The sequence below is a fragment of the Poecilia latipinna genome, unplaced genomic scaffold (assembly GCF_001443285.1).
Source record: "Poecilia latipinna isolate Pla-1442-1.1 unplaced genomic scaffold, P_latipinna-1.0 Scaffold85, whole genome shotgun sequence".
Lineage (NCBI taxonomy): Eukaryota > Metazoa > Chordata > Actinopteri > Cyprinodontiformes > Poeciliidae > Poecilia > Poecilia latipinna.
This window is the reverse complement of record NW_015112701.1, coordinates 109,136-128,981: the sequence shown is the minus strand read 5'-3', so window position 1 is coordinate 128,981 and position 19,846 is coordinate 109,136. Positions and strand designations below refer to the sequence as shown.

Sequence of the window (19,846 nt, the reverse complement as noted above, 5' to 3'; positions counted from 1 at the left end):
CACTGACTGCGTGTGTGTGTGTGTGTGTGTGTGTGTGTGTGTGCGTGCATCTTACTTTTGCTGCAGTCAGCAATCTGATTTCACAGAGGTGAGAAACTTGTCTCCTTCACTGTTCAGCAGCATTCATCACTGGTTTCCTTGCTCTCCTGCAGCGGCTCTCGTTAAGTTCATCACCCAGCGCTTTGGTTAAAAGCAAATTCTGGAAAAAATGCTGCAGTGCGTGAAATCGGGGAAACACAAGACCCGCATTTGTACTCTGGTTTTCTGTGTTCTAGGAAAATCATAATTAGTTGGCACACAAATGAGAAAGCTGCTGAATTTGGTGGTGATGTAAAAAAGAAAAGGATTAGTCAGTTATATCCAGTAACGCTGCGATACTCCAGATTGGTTTTGGGAAGATAGACCGTAGAGCTGGTTGCATTTTTAGGACCATTGCCCACTATTTTAATCCTCTTCCAGGTTTTTCTTTCAGAGATTCTCAGTATTTAGCTCCAGCCATGTTCACATCAACTCTTCCCACTGAAGAAGAGATTTACAGATTTCATATTTTTGCTATAAAAAAAGAAAACTTGCCATGAATGCTCCTTTGTCTGTCACCTAAAGCCACAACTTGATGCATGTAGGAATTCAGAAGGAAAACCTTTGCAAGTCACTGTAATCTTCAACGAAATGCTTCACTAGGAGACAAGACTCTAAATTTTTGTGTCTTTTTGTGCAGTACAGAGGTATAACATGGGTTTAATCACTGAATGCCACATTAACAGTTTAAATATGTGCTTAATTGTGGCAGTTATGTTTCACTCAAATGGGCATTTGGCAGGACATACCAGATTAATGCCAATCTGCGTTAGTATTTTACCTCTGAAATACATACAGAGCGAGCTCTGTGGCGCGAGAAAGCAGTCTATTAAATTTGTTCTGTACAGTTCATGCGTTCCAGCGAACAAAGTGTCCTTGGAAAAGTGTTATTGTGCAGCGTCGCTGTGGAGCAAGCGTGTGAGTAAACATTTCCTGAGACGGGGTGGGGTTCGGAGGTGGAGTGTGTGTGATGCTCACTAGACTGTAACTTTCATGCAGCTTATTAATTAGAGAAGGATAGAAGCAAAGAGCACAGATCATTTAATCTAAAAATGATTCATCGCCACCATGTTAAAAGAGTGCAAGGAGCGTGGCGTATGACCATTCCTCCAAATTTAAAAACAAAGAAAAAGCAAACATCACCGCCAACCGAAGTCAGTGATAAGAGCTGAAAGAGTGCAGAATCAGTAAAGCCTGAGCTACAACTGCTGTCTGCATTTCTGCTGGCTCTGCCTTTGTTTTATTGCACTCTGCTCAGAGCTGCTGCTACATGCATGGAGGGGAGTGGTGATGAGGCACGCAGAGAGGGAAGGAAGGCCGAATTACCGAGCCAGGTTATGTCGTTAGAAACACAGATCGAGAGCCGGCGACACGCAGAGGCAGAGAGATTAAAAGGTAACACAACAATGAGTCAGGAAATAAACTCCACATCAGAAAATGAAACAAAAACGAGGCTGAAAGAACGAACAGCACAGGAAGCAGACTCCTGATCTAGACAGGAAACAAGTTCACAGACCAAGAAGGTTGCACAGTATTGGTCTTGTTTAAGTGACTGTAAGAGAAGGAGGTCACAGAATAGTTAAACTAGCATTTATTTCACCCTTTTAAAATCATGGTTTTGGAAATTGAGTAAAGGACGACCTCTTGACCTTTATGATCTGTACCCAAACTCTATATAGTTTCTACTTTTCATTAAGCATGTGATAAATAAAACAAACTGAGGCAAATATGCATATATTCTCTCCATCTGAAACAAAAAGTTCAACCAAGCAAAACACATAAAATCTGTGTCTGTAAAAGATTCAAGGTCAGATGTTTCGCCACATTGGTATTTCCGGTTCGGAGGACACCGAAGAAGAGACGACTCCGCTCTAACCCAGAAAAACCTCCGACAGGCCACATCTTTACATCTTGTTTGTGTTTGCGATTGCTGCTGGCAGCTCTCCACAGCGCTACAGCAGCAGCTGCCTGAACCGCGGTCTGTGCAACAGAGGTGAACTGGGTTGTGCAGGGCTAACGGCTAGAACCGCTGCTTTTCTGACGAGGGCTGGCCAGTTTGGCACAAACGTACCCACAAACATTTTGAGCTCCCACAATGTTTGTTGGGAAAAAAAAAAAAAAAAATCGAGGAATTTTCACTGCGACGGGAAACGAACAGGCAAAACTTACACAAATGTTTCTCCCTTCGTATCCTGACGTGGAGAATTACTGCCAGCAAACACAGACACGTGTAGATGTAGTAAGGAAATTAGTGAGATTAAATCCAGAGACACAAACTAAAGATGGAGCAATGCAAATGTGCCAAATGATGTACTCCTGCAGACAGACGACTACAGATGGCCAAACCTCTGCTTCAGAGGTAGCAGAAGGGACACAGTCTCCAGCTGGCAACACACCGACTATCTGCTTCACACAAAGGTCAACGTCTGAGAGTAATTCCACTAAACTCCTTAGAGAGTGAAATTTAATGTGGGATTGTGGGTAATGGTGTTTAATTTGAGCAAGTCCTGAAGCGTAGGGCTTATAGTGCCGAGTAAATTAGGACACACCGACAGTGAAGATGTTTTTAAATGTGTAATTATTATAAACCACGGTGGGGAGAGAAAAAAAGTCATGTGATAAAAGTGAGTTATGAAGTGATGACCATTTTTAATGACGGCTGCAAAGACCAAAGGTTGTTACTTTAGTTATTTTAAAGTTTCCTCTTTTTGGTTCAATGGGAGGCAAAAACAACTCTGGTTTTAAGATCCAACATATGAAATGTTATCAGCAGCTTAATGTTAAAAAGCTTAATGTAATAAGCAAAAAAAAAAAAGTTACAATTTCTTGTGATGCTTAAGAGTAATTTCAAGAAATATCACAAAAATATTTTGATAAAACTTTAGGTTTATATCATACATTCCTACTGAGGAGTACAGAAAAAAATAGATAAAATTGACTCAATATTATTTTGAATTTTTGTAATTATTAAATGATGACTTAATTTAAATGATGATTAAATCCCCATAGGGATATTTTGGGCCACTCTTCTTTGAAGTGCACAGTCTCATTTGTGATTTTCTGGTTATAATTGCCATATTCCTTATGCAACAACTAGTTTCATCCAAAGTGTTTTGCTGCGAAAATAAAGCAAAAACCCAATAAATCTGAAATATTCCTTGCAATTCAGTGCATATGGGGGTAGAAGCATTTTATAACACTTCTTTCCTCTCTCTTCAGAGACAAATTGGGGCACAAACAAACCTAAGTATGAAAACAAAGCCAGCTTTTTATCAATCCACTCATGCTTAAATTTGAACTGAGGGCATCGTGGCTCACCTGTTTCCTAAAAATAATCTGCTCCCTCAGATTCTGAGAATGAACATGTATAAACAACATGTTCATTCTCTGATGCGCTGTGTTTGTGTGTTTTGACTCTTGTACTTGACTGTAATACTTCCTTGTCAGAACAGCGTAGTAAAAGTAAGCTACTTCAGTTACCGCACCTGTATGAAACCAGAACCAGCTGGGCTGATGTCCCAGGGCGAGGAAAAAACAGCCAGCGACAGGGGAGGTTTAACAGTCGTAAATTTTAAATCAATTACTCAACCTGAATAACAGGCAGAGCTGCAACAAGTACAAGCACATGTTCAGGAGGCAGAGCGCTGAACCAACAATGTGACCTAGAAAGCCCATCCTTTGACCTTCCACACCTCAACTCGCTTGCATAACTCCTCCAGTGAGATCATGCTAATTTCAGAGGAGGTAGTCACTGTATGCTAACACACTTATGTTATTGATATGGATATTTTGCCCTCAGAAAACTGCGACCGAGTAACGTATTCATCCGTTTGTTTTCACTGAACTACACTATTGTGACTGCTGAAGCTTATCCATGAAGACACTGCAAGAAAACTTGCTAAGGCCGGTGGTTGGGGCGCTCAGCAGTCATTCATCCAGCGGCCTGTCATGTTTTTGAGTTAAAAAATGTTTAAAGTTGACAGGAAATTTGAAAGTATCACTTGATAATTATGTGTCATTGAAAAATCGGAAGATTAATATCTGAACACCAACTATAAAGTCTTAAAAAATTGCAACCATTAAAACAAAACGTAAGAAAATAAGCAATGCTAAGCCTGGTGGGAGCACAAATAAAGCCTGGTGGCCCGCCAGGCTTATAAAACTGTTTTCTGTTGAAAAGTTACCAATAAAACGAGCTAGGTGTTTTTTTTTTATTATAAAAATGGTCATGCACCCACATGGGAGTCCCATAAACTTTATTTTATTATTAAAATAAAGTTTAGCATAGTATCAAGCAAGCTACTGCCCAAATATCCCCATTATTAACTTTTCATTAAGATTATAAGCACAAGTTTTATACTCATTTTATTATTTTATGTTGTCACTAGAACCTTTTGTCCCGGTTTGTTAGGATTTTCACTAGATTAAAAGTATCAATATTTTTACTTTATTTTAGTTTTTTTTACACTTTACGTCTTAAATCATGATGTTCAACTCTTGTCAAGCAGGTACAAGTAATCAAACAGCAAACTTAAGAGCCTGTCAGATAAAAATGCTAAACATCTCCTTCAAAACCTGACAACTCTGTAAGACAGGCTCAAAGTCTTCATCACATCCCACTGCCCTGCAGTGTCAGACAACAGTGGAAGCGAAGGCTGTGCTGCCGGGGCAATTCATAGGGAATGCTTACCTTTTTGAAATTATCACACACACAAAAAGCATAAACTAGCTGAAAAGAGGGCAACGAATGCATTTATTCTACGTCTATACATATCTTTTAAAGTTGAAGATCAAAAGAAGACGTACAAGTTTAAGCCTAACTTTGTTAATTAAACGCCTTTTAATAGAAAAGGTCTTAATATCTACTCTTAAGAAGAACACTTCCAGTGAAAAAAGAGAGGAGTGTTTGATATGTGATCAAATGTTACACAAAGAAACATCAATGTGTGCAAAGTACAAATTAATAGAAAGAAACATCTCCCTCCCCAGGATGCCGAACAGAGGCATTTATGAAAAAAACATCTAAAGAAGTGTTAGAACACCTAAGGGGCCTAATTACTCCATTATGAAGTTCTTCAAAGGCGCTTGATGTTTAAGCCAAACCTCGGGGGCCTGTGTAAGCATGAAATTCGTAACTTTTCACATAAGAAAGCAGAGCTAACAATCTGCTTTCCCTCAAGGAAGCTGTCAAATGAAGGCACTGCCATCCTTCAGACCTCCAACATCTTAGACAACTCAATCTAAAACCAGTTTCTTAAAGAAAAACAAATCACACCTGGGTTTTCCTAAATGTTGAGCTTGCATTTTGACCCAGTTTCAGCACGTTTGTTAGTCTCTTCATCTCGACCTCCTTTTTCTACCTTCATCACTCATTCGTTCCCTTTGCTTAACAGACAGGAAAACAATTTGTTCTTTCACTTGAGCAACACAGAGCAAACAAGCAAAGGTAAAAGTCTACTTATTTTCAGACACCACCTGTACATAAAGACAATGGTCATCCTGTGGAAAGATTCAGTAAATGCTACGTTCGTGTTGTTCCTTGACAAACAGATTTCTCCCGAGGGAGATTGATCAAATTCTTTGACTTGACTTTGACTCACACAGTGGACTATTTTAAAATCTATTACGGATTATTTTTTGCTTCACTGATAAAGGTCGACTTGTCATGCACAGGTTAATTGGTCAGAGACTGATTCGAATGATCATTGTTTAATTGGCTCTGACTGCACATATTCAGATATTTCCTACTGATTACGGGGACCAAAACAAATAGTTCCCAGTATTTCACAGCAAAAATGTTTGTGCGCATTTAGAGTAAAATTTAAAAAGTGTTGGATACCTTTAGTTTTAGTTATTACAAATATTTGCCTGGGGTTATTGATGCTAAAGGTGGCCCAACCAGTTGTTAGGTTTCAGAGGCACTTTATCACACAGAGCCATGTAGGCACCATTAAAGCTAAGGTATGTAACGTTAAGCTTTTTATTTTTTTTTTTTACATATTTGTTAGAACTCACACCGTTGTGACTGTATACTATGAGACAGATCATTTGTGGAAAAACAAAAAAAAAAAAAAAGGTCACCCAGTGCTAACTAGAAACAACCAAAGTTAGGAGTAGGAACTGAACGCTGTCAATCAGGCATGTGTGCCTGATTGACAGGCACACATGCCTGATTGACCCTAAACCCCCAGTTCCCTGCTCTGATGCAGCTTCTCCACTTCACCAAAGCCCATCATAAATGCTATAAACAGTTAACATAGTTAGCATACTTAGCAACTCGAGTAACGGCGAGTTGTTTTGCCGCCATTAACACACGTAGCATCTCGTTCATAATGTTGTTTGACAGTGCCAAGACCCTCCTCCTGGCTCTGATTGGTTGCTTTTGACTGCGAGTTGGCTGCATTTCTTCATACGGCAAAAGCAGCACAACGAGGAGAAAGACTGCGCTATTCACAGATTATCTGTCTCATATTATGCAGTCACACTATGGTGAGAGTTTTAACAAATATGTCAAAAATATCCTTAATAAAAGCTACACACTGCAACTTTAACAAACACTGTCATTTAAAAGCTCCATTTAGTACTCGACTAATATGTTAATTGGTCTGATGTTGTGAAACATTGACACTTCTTCACCCCACTGTATGCTGCAGTCCTAAATCCTGCATGGACTTGCTCATAAACTCAAGTAGTGACGTAAAATGTGGTGAACTCAGACACGCTCCCGGAGGTAACACTTGCAGTCTGTGCAGATAAACAGTTGAGGTGTCAGCAGAGAATATTGTTGGGGTAAAACAAACAGTGATTTGCTAACCAGCTAGTATGACCACCTGTTTCTAGTGAGGCTATATTAAGGGGATTGCCTTGAGTTGATTACTGCATTTATAAAACCATGATGACAGGAAACGGTGTTAAAAGATTTTCCAACAATTCAAAGAATTTTGCACCACCAAGGAAGATCAGATACAGAGCGCAGGCTGGAACGGTGACATGTCAGCAGGGTAATAATTACTGTCTTCAGAAAGATAATGATCCAAAACATATGTCCAAGCCAAGACAGAAACAGTTCAGACACAAAAAGAGGAACCAGGATTTTGGACAACCTAGAGATTATGAAAACAGAAATAGTCAAATACCCCTGTTCGTATGCTCCAACTTTGTGAAATGTTATGAGAGATGGATCAGAGCTGGTCTATTGGCAAAGGGAGGCTGCATAAAGTATCAACAGGGGAATCAGTAATTGTGCCATTGTGCATTTTAAGTAAATTAGACTGTTCCCTAGTGAAAGAAAAGAACACAAAGGTTGTATTTATATCTGCCTCTCAATGGATATGCAGTCATTTCAATTTTCTCTACTAAAAAGTGCAGCCTGGTTCGACATGTTTTTATCAAAACTATGGAAGAGTTGGGACTAAAACAAAAGCAGTAAAAGCCTCTGACCTCAAAGCGGGAATAAAAAGCCTAGCCGTCCTATGCTCCAGCCCTGTTTGCTGTCATTTCGCACCTCTTTGTTGTGGCGCGTGTTGTGGCAGCAGCGCCATTAACACGTAGCAGCCAGCTGACTGGTTTGTCAGAAGTGTGGGAAAAAAACTGAGCTGAGAATTTGTACCAGCATGCAAAATGAGAGTCGGACTGAGAGTCAGATAAAAATAAATAAACAAAAGGATGCAGTGATGGTTTGTGTCCAGGAGAGATGCTGATTAAAACTGCGTAATCAGAGTAATTAAATACAAACCCTGGATTGTAATTTCAGCTTACAGTAGAGAAATAAAGGATTGATATATAAACTGAGAAAAACTCATGTTCAGCATGGACCACACTGGATTTGGCTTCTTGCATTTAATATCTAGAATAGAACTGCAACTAACAAATATATATTTATAATTGTATATTCTATCAATTATTCTGACAATCTGATAAAAAAAAATTGGTACATTCTACAGTTTTTTCATTTAATCATTTAAACCTTTTTTATGCATTAGAAATATATTAAAATGCAATTCCTTTTTTAAATAAGAAAATAAACTTTTTATTGCCTAAAGGGAAATAACATTTAGTGAATTTGAACTGGGTGAAGTTAAAACTGTGCCACTTGAAGAGTCTTGGGTAAAACATATTTGTACAGTTTTGGTTTAATTACCGTTTTTCTTTTTCAGCATAATGCCCTTTTTGAGTCTGTATACTCCGAGTAATGGATGACTTAATTGATTGACTATTGTTTTAATAATTGATTCATCATGATTAATTGTTTCAGGACGAATCTAGACACAGACGTTACAGGTGGGTATTAAGGGTTAAAACATGCATGTGCAATATTAGCATAAAAAACCCTTTACATCTCATAAGTGTTTTTACTAGATTAAACAACTCTCTTCAGTGACTTCCAACAGTTTGCTTGACATTATTTTCCAGTGTTAAAGTGTTTTTGTTCAGTTTGCAGTAGTTTCCAGCTTTCCACAGGAGCTGGAATGAGGGAAGAGAAGAGCAAGGTATTCCTGTTTGACAAGGACAGAAAGTTCAGACGTGAAGGCAGCTCCATCGGTAAACAACAAGCGGCCTCCTTCTGTGTCAAACTGCATTTTTAACTTTCCATTGAAGAACCTGGAGTCAAAGGGCAGGTTTCAGCAGAAAGCAAACACACATGCTCACTTCTTTCATTTAGAAGACAAACAGAGATGCGTGTGCTGTTTGGTTAGTTAAATAAGCCTAATAGACGTAAGGTGCAAATAAGAGGAACAGCTCTGCTGATATCATCAGCAGGCGCTTTTGTTCCTCAAACATTGGCAGACAAACACTTTGTTTCAAGCTTGCAGGTAATTTATCAACAGTTTGCTGCAATATGTTGCAGAAGTTGAGTTAGGAATTATTTATTTTAAGCAGCAAAAGCAGCTTACATTAATGGTTCTCACTTCCTCCGTGCATTTATGTTGTCATGGATTATCCAGTCGACCTCCAGGATGTTTCTACAGATTATTTAGCAATGTGCTGCTACAGGTGGAGGGACGCTGTGTTGCTTCAAGCTATATTATACCAAATCACATTTAAGGGACATAACATTTCATGAGTAAAAAGTTGAATTCTTGCTCCTACATGGCATGTAGGGAGGATGTCGGCCCGAGAGTTTTGCTGCTTGTAAAACAATCAGCTATCAATGTGAAAGCTTTGCTTTGATTGCAAATAACGAGACTTAATCGAGATCAAACACAATAAACTTTGTGCTATAAAAAAAGAAATGATTTTGCATTTTCACAAGGAAACATTGCGGTTAAGGCCTTTATGGTTTGAACTAGCACTGCAAACTAAAGCTGTTTTAAGCGGTGAAAGAACCTGGGAAGAGAAGTGGAAAAGGACGGGGAACTAAACAGCGAAGGGAATTCTAGGAATCTCAGGATATGATGCAGTATTTGCCCTGGCCTGGGGAACAAACAGCCCTCAGATCTCCACTGAAGAAGACTGGGGAAAAAAACAACAACAAAAAGAAACCTCTAGAATATAAAGCAACTCAGAAGAAAATAACCGCACATATTTCACCTTTTTAGGGAGCGAATGGGAACAAATGCTACCTGTGGCGCTGTTTGTTAGTCTTTACCCCTTGTACACCCACATGTTAAGCTTGTTGATAACACAAACCCTGACAACAAAGCAGGAAACAAGAGTACCAAGAGGGCATGGAAATTCAACACCCCAGCTGCTTCCTTCTGCTCCCCTGAGATGCTAAACCAAGTGTTTATTTTAAATGGCAACCCAGATGAAGTTTAGTCCATCCAGAAACTCCTTTTATGGCTCAGATAAAGCAAGATATCTGCTTTTCATCAGCTTCTTCATACCAATCTAATTCTTTAACCAGAATTCGCAGCAGAAACTTGCTATGTTTTACTAGGATCTTATAGTGAAGGGAGCCAACGAAGCTGGATCTGAAACGGGTCTATTGTGCCACTGTGCTAAAGTATACTGACACCACAGAAGCTTTCAGAGAGTTTAGATAATCCTAATGATTATTTAGGATTATTTAAACTCTAAATTTAATGGTTTTTTAAACCATTAAAAAAAGATTTGGGATCATTAAAAANTATTAAAATCATTAAAAAAAACCCTCTTTAAATATTTAACTGGAGTAGATGACTGTAGAAGCTATTTTAGTGAAATTCTTCTGAAGTTACATAGCAAACCCATCTGTAATAAAAGCAGGACATCCTCCAGATGTAGAACGTAAAGCTGGAGAAATAAAGATTGGTAAAACTCTGCAAAAGTCAGTCTGTTGGTGACAACCCGATCAAAATGCATCACATTAGCTGAAGATTAATACAGAGGAGAAACCAGTTAAACCATATCAAAAACTAGCATAGCTAGGTAGCATTTAAAAGAGCCTTAACAAAAGAAGAAAACATTTCATTTGATAAAATTACTTAGTCATGTTTGTGACATATTGGTACGATAAGTAAAACCAGGCTGATATTACCAGGTGTTGTTTATGTACATGTTGTAGTTGTTGTAGTTGTTTGTGTGCATGATTCAGGCTGTGGGAAACCCACTGTTATGCGTTTGGACATGTGACAGTGACGCCGACGGGATGGGGTTTTGTTTCCTGAATCACAGATGTTGTGCCAGAAGTCTGGTCGGTTTTTTTCAGTGTATTGATTATAAAAATATTGGCACTTAGCCATAAAAGGAATATAAATTTTGGAAATTGATAGCTGCCCTAATTTTCCTTTTGGTGCATAAAAGAGATTTTATTCCTTTAATCTGAGCTACTGTCCTCTCCATTCCTGTTTTAACATACAAAGACAACATTAAAGTGATTTTCCAGCTGTTAGCAGTAACTGGTTGCTAATAAGTCTAATATTTTCTGAGTTAGCTCCATACACTTTGTGAGATGGCTGCAAATTATGACAAAGTGTGCGAGGTTTTCTCAGACACATAAAGGCAAGAACTCAGAAAAGTAGGGAAGTCCAGATCTGATGTACCAATTAATCCATTTTCAAATGGATATCAAGACCCCGGTGGATCCTGTTGATTCTGCTTTTTATTTTTTACAATTTTTTAAAATGTGACAGAGTTTTTCCCACGTGCACAAATTTTAAAAGCTTTATTGTAGGCCAATCACATCTTATTGACCAAACAAGTCTTGTTTTTATCTAACAATCTAAGTGTTTGGAGTGAATGAACGAGGGAGGCTCCTGCATCTTCCTGTCTGTCATTCGACCTACTTTGCTAACCGTCCTCTGACAGAGAGAGCAGCTGAAACACTAGACTCACAATTTTACGACAAAACTAACAAAGTAAAGAAACCATCAGGCGGAACAACTCTTCCTGTAACTTTTAACTGAAACGGCAGTGAAATATGATATGAGCCGAGTTATTGTCCAAGTCGCATCAAAGCAGAAAGGAGACGTGTGCTAGCATTAGCCAAACGCTTCAGCAGACTGACAAACAGAAAAACATCAACAGCATGAGCAAGTAACGTCGCTTATTAAAACCTTTGCTTTGTAACAATGCCTGTTCTTAAATGACTTGAACTGGTACCGGGTAAAAGAAACTAATCCTGGTCGACATATTCCCCTACAGAAATGTTCTGTTCAGTTCACTTCACGGCAAAAAAAGGCAGAAATTTGCATATTTAAGAAGGTAGAAACGTCCCAAGCTTAACATGCATTTAACAACTTATCAAACTATCCCTGAATAACATCTTGTCAACTTTTACTATTTAAATCGATTTCCCCATGAGCTTAGTACAACTTTTATTGTATTTACATGACATTTCCTAAACTTTATAGATTTTCCATTCAGTAAAAAGTGCAAGCCAGGCACTGCGTGACCGACTTCACAGCCGTCAGCTGACTCTCTGCCTTCATACTGACACTCGGCCGCAAAGAACTTTGGAACTTAAACCAGCTACAAGATAAAGGTGTTTGATAAAACATCCAGCGCTGCGGCTCAGCGTGCGAGATATTTAACGGTCTGTCTTGTTTTACACAAGGCCAGAAAAACTTGTGAAGGGATGAACTGTGCTCCAACACACTCAGGAAACCGGCATTTTAATTTAAAACGAAGCCGGCCACGTGATTTGGACTGAACCGTTCAAAAGCAGCAGGGTTATTTGCATGTATTCAACATGCTAAAGTTCTTCACTGCAGCCGAATCCACAGTCAGACGGAGCTACGTGTGATTCGATGAACGGATAAGTATTTCTCTGTTTGATCATTTCAAACCGAATCCTGACTGTGTTTTCTAGATGATGGAGGTCACAAACGCACTGCAATCGTGAGGTCAGCGGTGAGCTCGACACCGTACGCGATCGTCTTAAACCGGCCAAGTGTGTAACTATGCCAACGCCAGTCACATTACCGTGAGCAAACAACAGTTTACACATTAGGCCTGTGAAGGCTGTTTAGTAAATGGTGTCCTTTGTTGACAACAGATGAAGGAACATGTGAGTCACACACACAAATTTCCAGCTTGGCCACTGTAAAGCTACTGTTAAAACAAAGCCTGTCCTGCTGCCTGTGTACGGACCCAGCGTCCGAAATATAAAAAAAAAAGAAGTAAACAAAAGCATGTAACAGCTTAAGATAAAGACAAAATGTACAAATTGACTAGAAAAAAATAGTTTCTCTGATAGAGAATAATTAAGTCACACACACACACACACACACAAAAGCAATTCCCTCCAAAAACCTTTTAGGAAGATTTCCTTCATTGTAACACCACACACTGGGTTCCCTATGTGTCTAAGTAAAAGCAGTGCCACATCCTCAGAGTTTTCCAAAGTGTGCATTCGCTGAACAAACAGGAACCTGCTGTGGTAAAATGGCACACCTCAAGGAGTGGAGGGATTCGCTCACTGCGCCGCACCGCCATACTTGGATATGGAGTTATGCTTTGGCTATTCTGAGTGCAGCAAAGCCAGAAAACCCATTATGTTCTTTATCTATTAGAAGTTGTTTAAAGTAGGGGTGGGGGTTCGGGTGCTACCTGAGGATTAAACAGCGGATTGACAAAGCAGCGGCAGCTCTGACGAAACACACAAAGACTAACACACTAACACACCTCTTTGGGATGAATTACTGCATTCATCGAGCCGTCAAAATTTTAACGGACAATGTTAAATATGCGAAAGAGCATCTTAAGCTAGTGCTGCGTGATAGTAGGGCAACAATAATATTGATTAGAACTACAACTAAAGATTATTTAAGGAATTATTCTGATTATTAATCGGTTAAAAAAAGTTTGCGCATTCTGTAGATTTTTTTAATTCAACGAATTAGAAGATGCAAATACTGAAATTTCTTTTTTTATACAAGAAAAACATATTATTGCCTAAAATGCATAGAAAGCCCTCGTGTAGTTTGATCATTTGTAGTAAAGGATGCATGTGCAGCTAAAAAAAATGCCTTCTACTAATCTGATGATTATTTTTATTTGGATTAATAATTGGATAACACAAGGAGATTAATAGGAGATTTTTCTTAAAGAATTTGAACCAGGTGAAGCTAAAAATATAACTTTAGGAGTTTTGGGAGGAATAGGTTTACAGTAAAAAAAGGTTTTTCAACCTAAAGGCAAATTTTATATATTTTTGTCCAGTTTTGGCTTAATTACTACTATGTTGTCATTTTCAGCAAATTACCTTTTTTTAGTATGTATATACTCCAGTTAAGAACAAGTTAAACACTTACTTCAACAATTGATTGATCATGACTCAGTTGATTAACCATTTCAGTCCTAATGATGGTCATGAATAAATCTTTTTATACCACCACAATCTCCCCAACAGCTTTCTAATCTGACCTTAAATTAACATGATCAAATCTTTGTTGACATGTGGATGATTGTGGTTCTATACTCTGGGTGGATCCGTTTTGAACCGGATCTTTCTAGCTGAGATTCCCAGAGTGCAGTCATGAAATGTTTAAGTGGAAATCTGTAATATAACCTAATTTTTTATTTATTTAAATTTTCATTCCTGATAAAATAAAACCTACTGATTATTGTAGTTTGCTGCAATGTAGCTTAGTTTATAAGCTAAGCTACTCTTAGTTTTAAAACTGTACCTCTGAAACTTTGCTATCCTAAATAGAGTGTTTCTTTAGTTTTCACAATAGAAGTAGGAATGTTTTTCTACAACTGGAAACTTTCCCAAACAACCAACTTTTTCTTTTTGTGAAGGACAAAGTGTAGCAGTGTTCTTTCAGCCTGCTGATTGGCAGTGTGCAGCAAAGAGACGAAGGAAGAGAGCCGCTTCACCCTGTGCACTATTCGACTGGATTAAAAAAAAAAAAAACAGCTACATTGGTGCCATCTTAAACTGACTTTTTTTTTTTTTTATCTGAGTGGTTTTCAAATCCTAACTTAAAATCCTTGGCATATATTAATATAAAATGCCTAAGAGATTATAGCTAAATACACTGGAGCTAAATAATAATAATAATAAAAAATGCTACAAATGAATCAATTAATCAGCTAGAAATTGAAATCGAGAAAATGTTCTCTTAAAAGTCTCCAAAAGAAAAAAGGAACCTTCAAGAACAACAACAACAAAGGCATGAGTCAGGAAAAGACCGAGTTGTGCGCCTTAGTTACGTCCCTGGTGAACCAACACGTCTCAAACGTCCTTAATGACAGCACAGCAAAGAGAAAAGTTAATTTACACATACACACACGCAGAAAATGACAAGTACTACCATGTCTCCAGGGGTCCTTCGGCTCCACCGCTCCAGAAACGATGTCGTCGCCTGAAGGAAATGTCACCCTTTTTCCACTCTGTTTGTGTTTCTCTTCCCCCTCCTCCACCAAGGGATACAGTCCCGCTTGATCAGCGGCAGACGCCTCGGTGCTGCACGTCTGGATTGCATTTGCCTGGCCTTCCGCTGTCCTGCCGGCTGGGACGTCCTGAGGACTGGACTTAGAGTCCAAAGCGTTGTCTGAGACGGACGTGGCGTTCGCAGACTCGGCCTCCAGCACCCCGCTCTCATCCAGGCTCAGATCCACCCCGATGTCCATGTCCACGCCATCGTCCCCTGCCTCCACAGCAGTGTGTGCAGAGTTGCTGTCCCTGTCCTCCTTCATGTTCACCTCCTCCACCTCCTCTATAACAATCTTGTGCTGCTCATCGTTAGACGAGATCAAGTCAGTGGGATTATCTACAGCAGGGGTGTCCTGGGCACAGCTCTTTTTATTTCCATTGACTTCATCAATTTCCAGTGTGTCTTGGTTGTCCTCCTCAGCTGTCTGGAGATTGTCAGTGAGTTGAGGCATAAGGTAGGTTTCAGAGGCCTCTGTGGGAACACTGGTTTGTTTCTCGAAGTCGCTGTCTGTCATCAGTTCAGAAATACGAGGGGTGACTGCTTCTGTGTTGTTGGTAGTGTTATGGTCATCATCCACGTTGGCCTTTGTCTTGACATTACACAAATCTAGACGCTGCTCTTCGAAATTCATGTTTACATTTCAGCTTGGAAACTGTGGCGCACCGTATGGTCAGCAGGTAAGACAGTGACCACCTGGAACAGACAAGCTTTTCTCTACTTTAAAGCTGATGAGTCCCCGTTTTGGTCATTCAAGTGCGTGAGAAACATCCATCCATCTATGCTTGTATTTTGTTTTCGATGTGGAAATAATATACTTCAACAAACAACCGTCAAATGATGTCAGAAGCCAACTAAATAAAGTGCAATTTTGTTGAAATGTCATTTAACAAGAAATCGTTTGTTTCCGTGCAAAACGCTACTGTTGTCTGCACTTGTTCATAAACCAAACTATAAAGCCTAACTATGAACGCACAGGTAAGCGCTAAATTTCTGGCAGTCCTATCTTATTGCTTCGTTTGGAGGGCGAATAATGTCTCCCTGGTCGTCAGCATATTACTAGCAGGAACAAACAGGGCCAGGCCAATCTACTAAAACGAACAGGTCGCTCAGGGAGCTTACGGAGCCAAGTCATCAACGTGAATTAAAGCGAGCTAACGCGTTGCTAGCTTGCTAAAGTTGTTGTCCAACAATGACGTCCAGGCCCGAGTAGGGTAGCATGCCTGCTTCTTTACACCGACCCGACAGTTTCTCCAAGTTCATTCTTCCGTGACAAGAAGATGAAATATATTCCCTCCGCAGATCTTGGTCTCACCCTCTGTCGTGGCGCAACTCTCTCTGCTCGCATCACAACCCTCAGCCAGCGGCGGCGGTAGCAGCGACGGAAAAAACAGGCGTCACACTCCGAGCAATGAACATGCCTCGGTGGCTAAGCTCAGCGCTCAGGAAACGCGCCGGGACTACCGGTGCTTACGGTTGGAAGACTATGGCCGCTATATTCCCACCATTTAGCTCTCGGCTGTATCTCCAACTCCGGGAGGAGTCAGCTGAGCCTGTTTTTTTTTTTTTTTTTGTCCAACGTTCTCCTTCGCTAGCCTGTTGAAGTCCAACAACTGTTTGTTGTGCACTCGTCATACGTCAGCACGTAGCCGCACGTACACAAGGTACGATTAGCTCACGCACTAGTTATGGCATGCAATTGTATCACATAATAATGCTCCTCTAAGTTAAAAACGTTTCAACTTTCAACAAAAAATATCAAATTATCCAGACGCCATGCTTCTAGTAGAATGCTATCTAGGAGAAAGATAGCATTCTTACCTTTTTGTAAGAATGTAAGAATGCAATTTTACATTTTTGTGTTTCTTACAAAAATGTAAGAAATAACATTGACAAAAATGTAAGAAATACACTTAAAAAACATGTTCTTCATGTTATTTTGTACATGAAAATAACATGTACAAAATGTTATTTTTGTATATTCAGCCAACTGATTATAACACTTGGCTGAATATTTAAACAATATATAATCAGTCAGAAAAATATACATTTGTGTGCAAATTCTGATATTTTAATGACTAAACTAGTAAGAAAATAGAACGTATAAATAACAAAATTACAAAATAAATTCAAACAGGACAAATTATTTGATTTGCAAACATATTACTTCAGCTTGAATTTGTTATTTTGTAATTATGGTATTGTTAGCATAAACTCTTCAAAACAAATTATTATAACAGCTAGTGATAGGGTAAGGTAGTTCCAGTGTCAATATGTACTGTTTTCTTTCACCTTATCTCCAAAGACGCTCTGCAGGTGGCAAATAACAACGAAGCTTCAGTAAAATCAACAAAACTCAATGAACATAAAGTGTCAGTGTGTTTTTGTGTCTGGTGCATTGTTGGCTAAAATATCTTTGTTTTCCATTCATTGTAATTACCTGCAGTGAGTAAAGTAGCCAGAACTTTTGCTAAAGTAAACATTGTATAACATTAATTCTCAAGTAACAGTAAAAAGATCATTCCCAAAAGTACTTATTTTTTTCCGAAAATATTACTGAACTAGTGAATACCCACATCTGACAAAAAGTTTGTGTAACTTCACACAAGCACATGGCAAATTCAACGTTCTTCACAGGAAAATAAAGGACAAAAATGTAAGAAATAAGCTTTTAAAAAGAAACCCATTCAAAGAATAAATGTAAAATTTTAGTACCACATTAAAAAAAGAAACATTGATAAGTGAAAAAAAGGAGAGCTGCCTGGGCTGATTATATGTTACAATGACTTGCCGTATTAGATCGCTGATGCAAAACACCTGTTAAGTTTAATGACCTGCAAGGTTTGTTTTTCTCCTTCAGAATGAAAGACGACAATATGACTTTAGAAATCTTCCAAGGAATATAAACTTCATTAACCAGATGAGGGATGTACTGATGCAGCAATTTTTTAAAAAATTTATTCCAATAATTCAATTCAAAAGTTAAACTCAAAACTGGCAGCCTTTCATATTACTTAGTTGGTGCCCATGAAGTACAACTCAGCTGCAAAAAAGTTGGTGACCTCAGAAATAGATGAGTAAACTGTCCAGAATAGTGAGAAGCTTTGACAAAAACAATGATGGGTATGTAAGACACATGCAGTGTGGCAATTAAATGTAGCATCATTTTATGACACTTTTCTTACTCCAGTCTAGATTGTGTTTCATTTCTATCAGCTGCTTACCAAATGTGTTTTTTCCTTTTTGGTGCATCTAACGGTCCCTAGAAGACAGAGTCTCACACCTCACTATGAAATTTCATGCCTTTTTAGGCCAATATATGATATGGGCAAACGTTTTGGTAATTTTGTCAGGGGGAGGTGCAGGTCCCTAGTCCTGCTGGAAAATGAAATGAGTATTCCCATAAAGCTCATCAGAGCGTACAAAGTGCTAAAAATTACAAAGAGTACTCAGAGTTGAAAGACACCAGCAAGAGTCATGGCAGTTTAAAGCAGACTGTGAAAAGGTCACATTGGACCACAAGCAGCCCCACTGCTCCTTACTCTGGGACACCGAGTGCCAAATGAAATGCACAATAGCCCTCCACCCATATTTAACCACTGAGCAATCTGTTTTCTGTAGCTCAAACCCTGGCACTTAATGCAGCACCTCCAGACCTCATAAGCAGTCTGTGCCCTAGTCACCTTTTCACAAGGTTAGCTGTAGCACACTGTTCAATAGCCACATCGCCTCCCATGGTGGAGGGCGTATGGGCTGGAGTCGATCATGCTTAAAGTCATACAGGCCACAACACATTAACAATTCAAGTTTCTGAACACTATGCATCTCACTGTGGGCTGGATTATATTAGAACATATGCAACTAGTTTGAGTCATTTCTAGTTCAGGCTTAATATTTTGGACATAGCTCTTCAAACTGAGGTTTAACAGGTTAAGCTTTAATAAGTTCAAATATAAAATTTAAGAACATTACAAATTTGATTAAAATAAAACTCCCAGGCTGCCACAGTTAAAATTCTTGAGATTGGACAGCTTTGGCGGTTGCGTCTTCCTTTGGACCTGTGGTCTTCTTTGGTAGGAGGACCGCCTGAATGTTCGGCACCACGCCGCCCTCTGAGATGGTGACCCCAGCCAGCAGGTTTTTGAGCTCCTCGTCGTTCTTCACAGCCAGCAAGATGTGGCGTGGCGCGATGCGCCGCTTATTGTTGTCACGGCTGGCGTTTCCAGCCAGCTCCAGGATTTCAGCGCAGAGATACTCCAGGACGGCCGAGAGGTACACGGCAGAGCCGACGCCAACCCTCTCCGCGTAGTTGCCGTTTCTGAGCAGCCTTTGAATGCGACCCACTGGGAAAGTGAGTCCTGACCTGGAGGAACGGGACACCGCAGATTTCGGTTTGGGCGCAGCTTTCTTTCCTCGGCCGGACATCGTTAAGCTGGATTCAAAGCACAACAAGAGCTCAGAAATCAAAACACACCTCAAACTGTTTCTTCAACAACTTTAAGATCCTATTATAAATCATTCACTCATACTCAACTCACTCACCAGGATCACTTCCACAGAACTCAACTACAGACTGAACCCAGAAAGTGCCTTTTATCTCAACCAAGTTAATGAGTTGATTGTTGACACCTGTGCAAACTTAAAGAAGGTGATTTAAAAAAATCAATTCAAACTGACAGAACCTGAATTCATAAAAGCTGCGCATTCTCGCCAACAGTGTGAACAGAAACTGTATGTAACTCAGCTGATGCAAATCAGACGCTGAGATGTTTCACATTTATGTTATTTAGTTTTTGTACTTTCATTGGTTTTTAGTATTGTCTGAAATGCATCTTAACTCTGGACATAAATTAAGGAAAACTGTGTTAGGCTGATTAGTTTTTGTTGTTGGCACGATAAAAACTAATCAGGGGAAAGTTTAAGGAAAATGTATTGGTGGAAAGGGCAGCACAGCTAAGTATGTGAGC

General features: G+C 39.3%; 2 protein-coding genes across 2 annotated transcripts in view; both read right to left on the bottom strand.

The window, feature by feature from the left end:
- ppp1r37 (protein phosphatase 1, regulatory subunit 37) overlaps nucleotides 1-16,524 on the bottom strand; it is a 37,944-nt gene extending 21,420 nt beyond the window's left edge. The window contains exon 1 of the mRNA XM_015021488.1: nucleotides 14,760-16,524. Coding sequence (XP_014876974.1) covers nucleotides 14,760-15,513 — 754 coding nt within the window. The 5' untranslated portion in view covers nucleotides 15,514-16,524. The remainder of the gene's footprint in view (nucleotides 1-14,759) is intronic.
- A 2,271-nt stretch (nucleotides 16,525-18,795) lies between these two features.
- LOC106939169 (late histone H2A.2.2-like) lies at nucleotides 18,796-19,519 on the bottom strand. Its single transcript, XM_015021477.1, has 2 exons — nucleotides 19,422-19,519; nucleotides 18,796-19,311 (listed from the first exon to the last, which is right to left on the bottom strand). Exon 2 carries the CDS (start codon nucleotides 19,302-19,304, stop codon nucleotides 18,888-18,890), a length of 417 nt encoding a protein of 138 aa, XP_014876963.1. The 5' UTR covers nucleotides 19,305-19,311; nucleotides 19,422-19,519; the 3' UTR covers nucleotides 18,796-18,887.
- Between the last annotated feature and the right edge of the window lie 327 nt (nucleotides 19,520-19,846).